A 13,364-nucleotide genomic window follows, 5' to 3' on the forward strand; every position below is an offset into this window, starting at 1 on the left:
GTAAAGGCAGCTGCAAAACTGAAGAGCCCTCACATCAAGGAACCACTGCAACATTGGCTGGGTCTTGTCCAAAAAGGCTTGGTCATAGCTGCGGAAGCGAGGTTTGCTACCAGATGGTAAGCTCACTTGCTTGAGCCCAGGGCACAGCTGCAGTGGTAACAGTTGCATCAGCAAACTCTGGCATAACAGGTCATTTGGGGAATGAAAAGCCTGTACTTGCCGGCAGCAGCCTTTGGCAGAGGCATTGGAAATCGCCGATGGTCTTGGTAACTACCCAGCCAGAATGGTCGTGATCCGGTCTGCTCACCAATATGGTAAAGTATGGCACTGGTTTGGGAGTACAATCCTTAACAATCTAAAAGTGTGAAAAAAATAAGCATTTATGTTCTCACCTGCCACGAGAAGCTTGCATTCAGTACATGCCCCCCATCCCAGGCGTTTCAAGAGCTCAGGTTGGTCCCCCAACTTTTGGTGTACTCTCTGGCAGCCGTTTCACAGAAATCTCTTTATTCCCATTTATTTCACTTTTCAGGCCTTTAAAATTTGGATCTTGAGCCAGTGACCGGTCACACATTTAGCAGGAAAGGCCCCTCAAACAGATTTATACGTGCAGGAGATGTTGCCTAGATAAACAAGTGAAGTGCCTACTTCTGACATAGCGTCATGACAGCTGTGGCAACGAATTTCTGCCTTGATGTAGAGCTCTTGTGCAAAAATAACAGGAGTCTTACCATTGTAGGGCTTTACTGAAAAATAAGTATTGTGTAAAGAAAAAGAAACTCTTGCATAACTAAAGCCTCCCATGCCAGAATTACCTGACTTTCGTCTGCCTGGTGCATGTTTTAGTAAGTTGAACAAAGCATGACAACTGAAATTACCTAAGACAAACAGCAGAACCACAAACACAACAATAACAAAGGGGCACTGCGTTGAAATGCCATATTGTGCACATGAAACCATTAACCCAAGGATGACAATAAATCTGGAATATCCCACTAAAGCGCTTAACAATGACATTGTGGTGACAAGTCAAACACACTAAAAATTGTCAAATACACTACAATGAAATCTGGAGCCAGTGCCCACTCCTGTATAGTGAAAGATAACAGGGCAAGATTGAGGGAGGGGGAGGCTTGCTTGGTTGCGGATGGCAGTGGGGGAACCTCTAAGAAGAATGCACACCTGTGCTTTTGACGAAACGCTATATTGACTACACATGCATTTAATCAACCAGACAAAAAACTCTTAAATTTTATGTGTTAGGACAGGGGGGGGAAGATGTTTTTTAAATGTTACAATATTAAGTGACAACCCAGAATGAAACCCATAGGTAGCACCTAGTCGAAGTGGTAAAAATTCGTGCAAAAATTGAAAGACTCTCCAAATTTGGGTTCCCGAGAATCACTGCTGCAGAATTCGGTAACGGAGAACAGGATTAAAAAAAATTATCGGACGGAAAGAAGGGTGACGCTTGCTCAGAATTTCCGGCAAATAATTTATAAACACTATCAAACTATACGTATACTCTCTGCCTAATGTTGCTTCCCCCACCCCGTTCCACCACTTTACTGAACATACAAACTCAAACTTAAGTTACATATCATTTCGAGCTGGGAAGCATTCACTGAGAATTCTCAGCACTGAATCGTTTTTTGCTCCAGAGACACTGCTCTATGTGCAGACAAAGCCCAACAGGTGAGTCCTCTTGTGTACACGGTTTCAACCAGACGACGAGCGCAGCTTGTGTTCTTGCAGGGTGGCACTTGCTGGGTGTGAGGCGCACTATCATATAGCTTACGTCACTCAATAAGCCAATATAGAGAACCTTGTGCATAAACTGCCCTTTTGTAATGGGGTTTTGAAACACACACAGAGCCACCAGGGACATAGCTCACAGAACTGTGCTTGCGTCTGGCCTTTGACGTGGTCTGGAAAGCTAACGTGCCAAGTCGTGCTAGTCATCGAGCCTCTTCAGCCCAACAGTCTTAGCGGTCATCAAAGGGAGGATAGTGTTCAAAGTATAATGAGGTGGGCACATGCCATTTTGCGTCTTGTCGTGTTGAAGGCGCATGTTATAAACAGCAAAATCTCGACCCGGTTTTTATAATTGGACGCCATATACATTGAATGCACGTTTGTAAGTGTCCGGTTTACACTCTTAGAAAGTCAGTTTACAGTTTGGAGATGGCAGGGTGTTGAAAAGTAGACTCACACAAGCACCACAATTCCTGCACAACAGCTGCAGTGAACGGGCGTTCACAGTCCCTAATCATCACTCGGGGCGGCTCGTGCCGGTGAATGGCAGAATGCAGCAGGAAAAGAGACGGTAATAGTATAGAGTAATGGAGGCTTAAAGTAGAGCAGTAAAGTAAGCTTAAGGTATAGCAGTAAAGGGCCAGTTTCAGTGTAGCTCTTCTTATATAGTACAGTCAATCCCGGATATATCAAACGCAGATATATCGAATTATTGGCTATATCGAACAGTTGAGAAATGCCCTCGAATTTCCTATGCAAAAATATGAGACCGGTGCACCCGTACATCGAACTCCCGCACAGAGGGACATTCGCTATTGTGACCTAGCCAAGAACGATGCGGTAAACAAGTTTTATTAGAGCGAACTTGTGCTCGACGATAAGTGCAAAATGAGAAGGAATACAGGTGGCGAAGATACCGCCCACCGATAGACGTCGGTGGAAAAACGAATGTCATTGTGCTTCTAGTGTGAGCATTCTATATCTTGTCGTAATCTCCACCAACATTGACTTACACAGGTAACACCTGTCTGATGGTGCCAGGGTGAAACGCTCTCCCTATCAAATGAGATAGTTCAAGGAAGGAGGAAAACAAGCACTTTGCTTGCAGCACAGTATGAGCGCGACTCACAACATATAGCATGATCGGACGCAGCCAGATGTGAGCCACGAAACACAAACGAGAAGGCATAGTTAGCGACTTTGCCCTCCATTTTAAAAAGCATTAGCCTGATGCTACTAATAAAAAAAATAGTCAAGAAAAAGTTGGTCATCTGGCGTAGTAATGCTTAAGCCTAACTACGTGGACAACTTCGAGACTCGCACGTCATCATGACATGCCGTGGTCGCCATCGGGAACAACCTCGTAGATGAGTGGGCCTAAACGTCGCTGCTCAATTTAATAGGGCTTGAAGTACTGACACAAAAGCTTTGTCACTAAGTACGCGACGTAAAATATGGGTTCAAACCCACACGAGATCACCTGGGTCATAATCAGCGTCGCGGCGTCGGAGGTTGTAGCGTTCGGCATCCACGAGGTGTTTGTGTGTTGTACGCACTTGAGCAAGCTGGCGAGCTTTTTACGTGCATTGTAGGTACCTTTGGACGTTGGTGTTGAGGTCATCATCTTCTACATGTGGAAGCATGGCGTCGAACATTGTCGTTGGCTGTCGCACATAGACAAGCTCGAATAGGGGGGGGGGGGGGGGGGGGGGCACTTGAGTAGTTTCTTGCATAGCTGTGTTGTACGCGAACGTGACAAAAGGGAGTACGTCAACCCACATCTTATGTTCATCGTCGAAGTACATATATAGCATACCTGTGATCGTCTTTATTCAGGTGTTCAGTTAAACCGTTCGTCTGGGGATATGCCATTGCCTTCCAGTGATCCGTGTGGCTGTAGTCCAAGACCCATTACATAAGCTCTGCAGTGAATGCCGTTCCGGGGTCCGTGATCAGTACTTCAGAAACTCCATGTCGCAGCACCACCTAGCATATGAAAAAATTAGTGACCTCTTTTGCAGTTCCCCTTGGGAGCGCGGCGGTCTCTGCCTTGCACATCAAGTAGTCGGTGGCTACAACCATTAACTTGTTCCCGGCCTGTGACGTGGGGAACGGTCCAAGAAGGTCCATGCCAATCTGTTGGTAGGTCCTCGATAATACTGCAACCGTCTGTAAGAAGCCGGCGGGTCTGGTAGGCTGCGTTTTTCGGCGCTAGCAGTCGCGGCAGCTCCTGACATAGTAGGTGATGTTGGATGTGAGACGCGGCTAGTTGTACTTCGCCTTGATCTTTCCCAGCGTGTGGGCCGTGCCGAGGTGCCCCAATGTCGGCTTGTCTTGACACGCTGCCAAGATCTCGTCGTGGAGGGGGATGATGAAAAGGTACTTTGCACTCATTGTAAGGTCAAAGTTTTTCTTCACGAGCACCGAACTTTTCAGATAGATATGTGGGGTTTAACGTCCCAAAACCACCATATGATTATGACAGACGCCGTAGTGGAGGGCTCCGGAAATTTTGACCACCTGGGGTTCTTTAACGTGCACTCAAATCTGAGCACACGGGCCTACAACATTTCCGCCTCCATCGGAAATGCAGTCGCCGTAGCCGGGATTCGATCCCGCGACCTGCGGGTCAGCAGTTGAGTACCTTAGCCACTAGACCACCACAACGGGGCAAACACCCAACATTTAAAACCAATGGCGGCAGTATTGCGCTTAAAGACCCTTGGCACTGCGGCATTGTGTCCTTCGAGATGTTCGATCAGGGCGCGCAGCTCGGGATCGGCATGCCGCTGAGTGGCAAGGTCGTTGTCTGTCACGATACCAAAAAAACTGGACGTCATCCTCAAGGTCCTGTGGCGACCCGTCGACGGGAACGCGTGATGGGCAGTCGGTGTACGAATGTTTCCTGCGGATTTGTAAACGATGGAGGCGTCGTATTCCTGCAGGAACAGGTTCCATAACCCCTGGCGGCCTGAGCCTGAGGGGTCCTTCAAGTTTGCGAGCCAGCACAACGCATGGTGGTCGGTCTGCCGTAGACCTGCAGCCTGCCGTAGACGTATGGACGAAACTTTGAAACGCCCCATATTATTGCAAGGCGCTCTTTTTTGAAGGCCGAATAGTTCCTTTCTTTTTTTTTGGAAAGGCCACGGCTGGCGTAATAGATTACTTTTTCACAGCTGTTTTGCTTTTGTACGAGGACAGCTTCCAAGCTTACGTCATTTGCGTTGGTGTGCACTTCTGTCTCTGCAGAATCATTGAAATGTGCAAGCACAGGCAGGCACTGTAGGGAATTTCGCAGTTCACCGTACGCGTTCTGCTGTGCTTCCTCCCAGCAAAACTGAGCATTGTCTTTCGTCAGACATGCGAGCGGTTTAGCGATTTTCGCGAAGTTTTTCCACAAAGGGCCTGCACTACGCGCACAGACCGAGGAATCGTCCCACGCCTTTTTTGTCTTTCGGCCTCAAAAAGCTTGCTATGGCTGACGTTTTTGGGGGGTCACGTAGGACAACCTCGGCATTGATGATGTGGCCAAGAAACTTCAGTTGGTCGTATGCGAAATGGCACTTCTCAGATTTCAGCCATGATCCCAAGCCACGAATGGCTTCGAGTGCAGACTCTAGCCTCGCCAGGTGTTCGTCGAAATTCTGTGCAAATGCGACGTCGTCAAGGTAGACGAGGCAGGTGGGCCATTTCAGACAGGCTTGTATGTTGTCCATGACTCTTATGTGGCCGGTTCTGTGCACAGTCCAAAGCGCATGACCTTCAACTCGTATAGTCCACGCGTTATAAATGCTCTCTTCTCACAATCCTTTTGTCTACTTCAATTTGCCCATACCCAGTTTTCAGATCCATTGAAGAGAAGTACTTGGCATGGCAAAGATGGTTGAGGGTGTCGCCACTTCGAGGGAGTGGGTATACGTCTTTTTTCATGATTTCGTTCAATCACCGGTAGTTGACGCATAATCTCAGAGTGCCATTTTTTTTCTTCACAAGCACAACTGGGGCAGCCCAAGGACTTTTAGACGGTTTCGGCAACTTTTGCCAAGACCGTCCTTTTGTCAAGACTTTTGTCAAGACCGGAAAGTGGCAACTTTTCTCAGCTTCGACGCAATGGTCTGCTCATCACTGAATAGTCGGCGCCTGTGTCAATTAGTGCGACTACGTCGAGGCCGTCGATGCACAGTTGTATATCAGAAGTCAACTGGGCGTCCTCTCACGGCTTGTTCGCATTGATGGTTGGTACAAAGGCATCGTCGTTTTGGTAACTGCAGACTTGGTTGCGTTGGAGAGGGGGCAGTGCCATGTGGCTGCCGTCGCGCTGGGGGATCATGTCGGGAATATAACGGAGCGTCGGACTGTTAGAGCATCGTAAATCTTCATCTATTGCGCGTCGGTGCGTCGCTGGAGGGTTTTTACTTTGCGCCGTGGTGCAACTTCACCTCCTGAAGTTGCTGCTTTCAGATTCCCCATCCTGGGCTAGGAGACTTTTCGCGTGTGAAGTTAGCGTTGCTACTGCGGCTTGTTAATTTGTAGGGGTGGAGCGACGGCTACCAGCTAAAGAGAGCTGGTTCCTGGCTAGTGTGAGAATGTTACTCGTCGATTTCGCTTGGTCATTGGCTGGGCAAGATGCATGGCGCGTCGACTGAAAAACTTGGAAAGCCGAGTTCTCTATAGGGGCAGCAACGATAGACATGGCCGGCTTCTCCGCAGTTGTAACACAGTGGACAACGGTGGGGGGCTCACGATACAACAGTCTTCCTTAGCGTCGGGTGCTGAGCCATAGGTGGTTGGGCGGGCGACAAGTAGTGGCAGTTTGGCAGCTCTTGGCGACAAGTTGAGAGCGGGCGATGGGGGTCAATAGCAGTGGCATAGGATATCGCTTGCAGCTCACATGGTGCTTCCAGAAGCGTAAAGGTTCCTAGGGCTTGTTGGACCTCCTCACAGACGACATCACTTAGAGAAGCTACTTGCGGTTACGGCCCCGCTGGAAAAAGTTTCTGCAGCTCCTCCCTCACTGCGGCGCTGATAGTCTCGCATAGTGTATACGTCAGAATACGTGTCCCATTGATGCAGTTCGAACTGCCCATGTCGACAAACTGGCGGTTACTCTGCTTAGCACACATGTCAAGGGCCTTCTCAATTGTGCTAGCTTTGGCGACGAATTCGACAAGGGTTTTGGGTTCTCCATCTCTATCTCCCGACCTTACGATCGCATTCCTTGCCAGCAGCGCTGACGAAGTGCAAAAGACAGCCAGCCGTGGAATACAATACTCCCGCTGCGTTCATTTCAGAACACTCGACAGAAACAATGGACAAGGGCCTAGAGAAGGGAGCTTCGGACTTTTCGCCCACGTTATACGATGGTCAGTACGGCTAGCCATCGGCGGCGGCCGAGACGCCCAGCTCAAAAAAAAAAAAGAAAGGTCGCTTTTCCTAATTCATGCATGGCGAGATAAAAATAAGGTGAGGGAAGCAGAATGCAACACCTCGACGCCACGATCCACCTAGTTGTGCCACATGCGACAGGCGGCTGCGCGGAGACTTAGGCCTAATGAGTCGCTCGGCAACAACTGGCATCCACCCAGAACCCAGCTTAGGCGTAGAAGAGGCAGCCGCGAGGTGACATCCACTCTTTGAGGTGGCCCTATCGGTCGCCACACACAGCAGCTTACCGAGTGATCGACGTCAACTGCCCGAACGGTGTTATGACGCCCCGGCGTCGAGCCGAAATACCAGACAGCAACAATGCCTGGCTCCCTGAGCCCAAAGAGATAGAAGCTATTTACAGAAAATTGGACTACCCACAAGGCTTCCGTACTCACTCACTTTGGGCCTGGCCTACAAACCTCGTGCTCTAAGCCTTGCTCACCCGAGGATGCAGACCGCATGGCTCTCGTTCTAATTCAACAACGTTTTTGAAAACTAACAACAAAAACTTGCGAGCAGAAAAAAACAAATAAGAACTCAACCTGCGGACAAATTCAAACATGTCAGAAAACCGATCTCCTCGCTTCTCAACAAAGCACACCGCCGACGCTAGCAAAGAGTCCCCCCTAGGCCTACTCTACCCCGGCTCTAACAAAAGCTTGTCCGATCCGCGAAAACTGTGCAAAGTAAAAAAAGAAAAGTGCAAAGTAAAAAAAAAACACGCTTGGTTGCATCTTATTGGTCAACTTCGACATTTTTCCCCACATAAGGGGAGACGAGGGTCTAAAAGTAGTGGTCTTCCGGAATTTTTCGCTTTTTTTTCCGGTTGTATTGGCAGCCTTGCACTATAAACTTTTACTTCTGAAAGTATCAAGCTGAAATTCGCACGAAAAATTATTTAAAATTGCCTCCTAGTGGGGAGCGAAGACATGACAAATGCGCGAAAGTCAACAAAAATGGCGTACTTCACGTTGTCTTGACGCGAAACGACACGTTGGCCGCCATTCGGGATCGTTCACACATGCTGCAAAGGCCTTCCCTTTCACATTCCACTAGTAGCCAGTCTCGTATCTTCACGAAGAATAAACAAAAAACAAGAAAAACAATGCATACGCCACCCGTTTTGAATATCGCAGCAAACAGTGCAAGGCCACCATTGGTCAGCGGTGCGCTCCGCCTCCTCCCTTTCCTATTTTTCCGGCAAAAGAGCGAAGCCTCGGACGTCACAATCAATTGTTGTGGGAATCGAGAGCACCCTCCTACTTGGCGCCTCATTCCCCAGCTGCCGCGCGCACGCCGACAGCGTAGCCCAGGCGCGCATAAGCACCAGCATTCCCCAAGATGGCTGCCAGGGCGCTTCTTGGTCTGGGCCAGTCAACTGTCGGCTCCTTCCCACGCTGGCATGTTCGGGCACGCTACGCTGGCACGCTGTGCGGGCCTACGTCACAACGCAGCGCCCTTTCCCTTTGGGTCGCGCGTGACATCCTCCTCTCCTACGAGCTATGCTGTGCCCGATGATTCGCTCGTAGCGGCAGATGCTCTCAGGCCTCCACGAGAGGTTGACGCGCTGTTTAGCAGGCGGCTTCTCGTTCGTGCGTTCGACTTCGGCCCTTGTGCGGGAGTCGTCACACCCTAGGCAAGCGTACTTGCTCGGTCTTGCAGAGTACTCTATATGGCCTGGAAGCCCGTGAGTGTCGCACTGTGCTGCATTTTGGGTTAATAAACACGTTGTTGTTATCCTGCCTCGTGCGTGGTTTCTGCGCCGTGCCGGAGAAATCGACAAACCCGGCCGCAGCGTCTTCGCACGCAGCGGCAATGGAGGACGTCGCATCCTTACACGGTTGCACTTAGTAGGTAAGCCTAGTGCAAACCTATCTCCACATTGTTCAGCGTTTTTCTGTAGTTTTGCGTCATGGCAAGCTCCAAGAAGCGCAGTCTAGATAATCGAAAGTTCAGAACTCGCCTAAAGTATCGAGGGAAACAGCGTCGGATGCTTCCCAAAGCAATAGCGAATGCCGATGTCACCGCCATCCAACGCCCCGACGCTCCGACTTCGGATAGGCCTAACACTGACACCGAACCCCGCGGCGACAGTGGTTGTGGAATAGCCGCTGCCGTGGAATTCGTCAGTGCATCCCAAATGAAGAGCGGATTCTTCGAGAGCGAATGTACAGTCAAACCTCGTTATAACGAAGTTGAAGGGGGAGTCGTAATTACTTCGTTATAACCATTAGTTCGTTATAGCCAATATCCATTTCTACCGACAATTAGCCAGCAAGAGAGAATGTACTCACCACCGAATATCACAGCAGCCCGCCGCGCAGAGAAAAACGGCCGTCGGAAGGCAAAAAACTAGCAAAATAATAAAGAACAATGCAATAATAAAGAACAATACGCCGAAATCTTCGGCCACTTTTTTTTTCTTGACGCCGGACTCAACGGCTCTCAACATTGCAGACTTCTGCTCAATTGTGATGATTTTGCGCTTACGTTTGCCGTTGTCCATGTCTAGCGGCGGAGGGGTGTTGCTCTTCCACAGCGAACGACAAGGAACCAAGCACAAAGCCAACAAAGCCGCAATCTCCGCCGACCCAGCGTGGAGCTGAGGGAAGGAGGAGGTCAGATGCGCGGGCAGGTCAACGAGTTCCACAGGAGAGGGGAGGTCGGCTGACGCGCACGCTCGCGCGAGTTGCTGCGCGGGCGAGTCCATTAGTTCCTGAGGAAAGGGGAGGCAGGGCGACGTGCACCCACGCGCGTGTTGGCAGGCGGCGCAAGGCGCGAGTTTTGAATTACCGCTGCCGTGATGGGACGTGAACCGGCGCGCGCTATAAGATATTGAATTCACGTATACCAAAATGATCAGTAAATGCTCGTTGTGGTCAAAGAATGGTTCGTTATATCCATTGTGAGGAAATTTTCGCTTCGTTAAAACGAGGTTTTGAATACATGGGCGTCTATGGGAATTTCAAGGGGAATTACAATTGCTTCGTTATATCCATTAGTTTGTTATATCCCGCTTCGTTATAACGAGATTCTACTGTAGACCAGTAGGTGCTGCTACTGCCAACACGCTGCTTTGTGAAATCGATGCGCTGACTGCCCTTGTAGCGAGTGCGCAATGCCCAACCTGCTGCGAACGGAAACTTGGCGTCCGAGAGGTAGCTTGAAACCGCAAAAGGCTTTTGGCGTTCCTCGAACTCTGCTGTGAAAATATGTATTGCCCTGAATCTACACTTTCATTCGCACACGCGTCGAGACGTACTACTTCGGCCCGGGACCAAGGGACGAGCGCTCGTTTCAACAGTGGCAGCTCGCAAGATAGCTTTGCTGTAAACGTGAAGGCAGTTCTGGCAGCACGCGCTATAGGCGCAGGCCATGACCAACTTTCACGATTCTGTGCGATTCTCGGTCTTTCGAGCATGCAGTGCAAGCTGATTTTCATTGTGCCCCAATTTGATGCAAAAAAATGGTTTCCTAATAAATACCAACTTTACAAACTTTCAAACATTTTTTGCCCATTTTCATTTTTTTTTAAATTTCACGTTTTCCAGGCAGCCTCTTAGACACTTATTGTATAGTAATGAAACTTGGCACGCATATTCTTCAACACATGCAGAATGGAAATATCTACTTGAAATAGCAATGCCTACCAAAATTAGTTGTGAAAATATTAGGTTATTCTTTCAAAGAAGATTGAAAATAATTAGTCATTAAATACTATTTTTTTTTCTTGGTTCTAATACTTCGTGACATATCTGGATAGATATTTGCACTTCACAATCTAGCAGGAGTCAAGTAAGATCAGAGACAATGCTTTTACTGAAAGTTCTGTACATAGAAGAGTACCCGCAAAACATGTAACTTTTTCCTATTGTGCATGGCATAACTCAATAACTATAGCAGCTACACAAAAAATGATTGCATATTTGATCTTCATGAAAAACTATATTATTAACAAAATTTTCAAATATCTATGACTAGAAATAAAAAGAGTTCTTTCAAGGAGCATCTCTTCTTAAGTTGATGTTGCATCGAAATTTTAGCTTTCGAGGCTGTTCTGGAGAAGTTCGGCGCAATATTCACAATTTTTATGCTTTTGGAGCAGCTTGACGCAAAAAAACAAAAATGTATCGAAAACCTGCAATATGCGCAGCTGTCTCATTCCTGATTATCCCTGTCTTGTGTTACAGTCGAGTCCACTTATGACGGTACCGTTTCTGACACTATATAACGATGATGGCAATATCTACTTTCGTATGGCAAAATAAACCACTCAGTACGATTCTACAGTGCCGCGATATCGGATGTAGTGACTGAATGCGCCCAAGAATGGATCGTCGACATGCACCTTGCACTCCATCCACAAACTTGGGAAACTATGACTTTTATATAGAAGCAAGATCTTTCCGATGCCAGCAGAGGCAAAAAGCATTGTGGTCGGTGCTTAACGAAGATGCGTCGCATCTGGACTACTCATGTCATTGCAGAAACATCAGTGATGAGGCATTCATTGAGCAGTGCCAATATCCCAATGCTTGGAATATCAAAATAAACGAGTTTGCAGGTAATCCCCTTTAAAAGTGCTTTCACTGCGGTAGACGAATGCCAAGCTGCAAAAGCACCTAAGTGTACATAAATTTGCATGTAACCTCCTGTAAAAGTAATTTCATGAAGGGGCTCAGCTGTCAAAATGTCTATTCAGACGATATCCACACTGCGGCAAAGCCTCACTTCAAGGTTAAATGAACATATTACCCTTAAATTGATTGATCAGTTTTTGAGTTTAAAAGCTTGTTATGCCGGCTTATTTGTTCCAAGTATAGTAAATTATAAAATGCAACCTATTTTTCAGGTTATCACTTGTATTCTGCTTAATGTAAATTCTGCTACTATTCAAGATTTTTCCCACTTACTTTGAACAAAATAAAATGGCTTTTGCACAGACTTTGTTTCAATACCTTAAAAAGTATTGTGTAGGTTAATTAAGTCATAAAAAATATGCCCATTTTTATTCATAATATATGATATATACTAGTATTCGGATTGGATTGGATTCCCAATTCTTCACACAAGGCTAGCTGTGCATGTACATGTTGCGTACAGCAGACTCTGGCAACGTGATTGAGCAGCCTATCCAGCTACTCTCATCGCAGGAGGCCCCATAGATGATGGCACAGTACCTGCCGCTCAGCTACATGGAGCACCTTGGTACTCTTGAGAAAGGCCAATCAAAGCTGACAGATTATGGCTTTTCTACAAGCAGGTACTCAGCTGCACTACCTTACACAAAGAAAATGTTTCTACTGCTGTTCTGTTCTTTTCTCAACTCCCTTATTAGAACTGTGCAAATATGGAAGTGCGAGTGTGAATAGAATATTTTTATGATATTTCTAAAGTATTTTTAACACTTACAGGAAAGAATAATGGAGAGGAGTCCTAGGAGCATTCTTACGAGATTTCTTCTGGCCAAATTGATAAAACACCGGTGCAGAAGTTTCTCATCAAGAGTTAGCAGAGGCCGAATCGTATATGATTTCGTGTAACCAAAGTGTGGCCGAACACTTTACTCGTTTACGGCTATTTCCTCAGCCTCTCTTCTCCTTTCAACTTCTGTGGAAGCCCAAGTGATGTGGCCTACAAGGGTATGCTCCCTTTGAGTCTGTAGGGCCAAGTCTGCAGGCGTTAATATACGAGAGCATCTGCAATTTCGGGTGCTAAAAACCTTCAGTCTAGTTTTGGCACTTCCTGCCCTAATTTCAGGTCCAAAGCAGCATTAATTGATCCCCCAGCTCTGTCCCATCTATCATCTTCATGTTAGAACCAGCATTTACTCATGTTGAATGATTGATTGATTTGTGGGGTTTAACGTCCCGAAATCGTCATATGATTATGAGAGACGCCGTAGTGGAGGGCTCCGGAAATTTCGACCACCGGGGGTTCTTTAACATGCACCCAACTCTGAGCACATGGGCCAACAACGTTTCCACCTCCATCGAAAATGCAGCCGGAATTCGATGCCGCGACCTGCGGGTCAGCAGCACCTTAGCCACTAGACCACCGCGGCGGGGCCATTTGTTCATGTCAAATACATTTGCGACCGTAACAGTTTGAAAAGCCACTTTGCTGCAATACTAGTTTGTGGCAGCTTTTTACTTCATTTTTATTTTATTTTCACATATGTA

General features: G+C 47.5%; 1 protein-coding gene across 8 annotated transcripts in view; it reads right to left on the reverse strand.

Annotated features, from left to right (window-relative positions):
* Positions 1-13,364, reverse strand: part of LOC119178350 (sorting nexin-25) — a 141,337-nt gene that overhangs the window by 62,796 nt on the left and 65,177 nt on the right. For all 8 annotated transcript variants that reach the window (XR_012888420.1, XR_012888422.1, XM_075882289.1 and 5 more), the window contains 2 exons: positions 221-355; positions 34-147 (listed from right to left, as the gene is read on the reverse strand). Coding sequence is in view for 6 of the 8 variants with exons in the window: in XM_075882289.1 (XP_075738404.1) it covers positions 34-147; positions 221-355 (249 nt within the window). In the remaining 2 variants the exon portion in view is untranslated. The remainder of the gene's footprint in view (positions 1-33; positions 148-220; positions 356-13,364) is intronic.

This window comes from Rhipicephalus microplus, chromosome 2 (genome assembly GCF_043290135.1).
Source record: "Rhipicephalus microplus isolate Deutch F79 chromosome 2, USDA_Rmic, whole genome shotgun sequence".
In the NCBI taxonomy this organism is placed as follows: domain Eukaryota; kingdom Metazoa; phylum Arthropoda; class Arachnida; order Ixodida; family Ixodidae; genus Rhipicephalus; species Rhipicephalus microplus.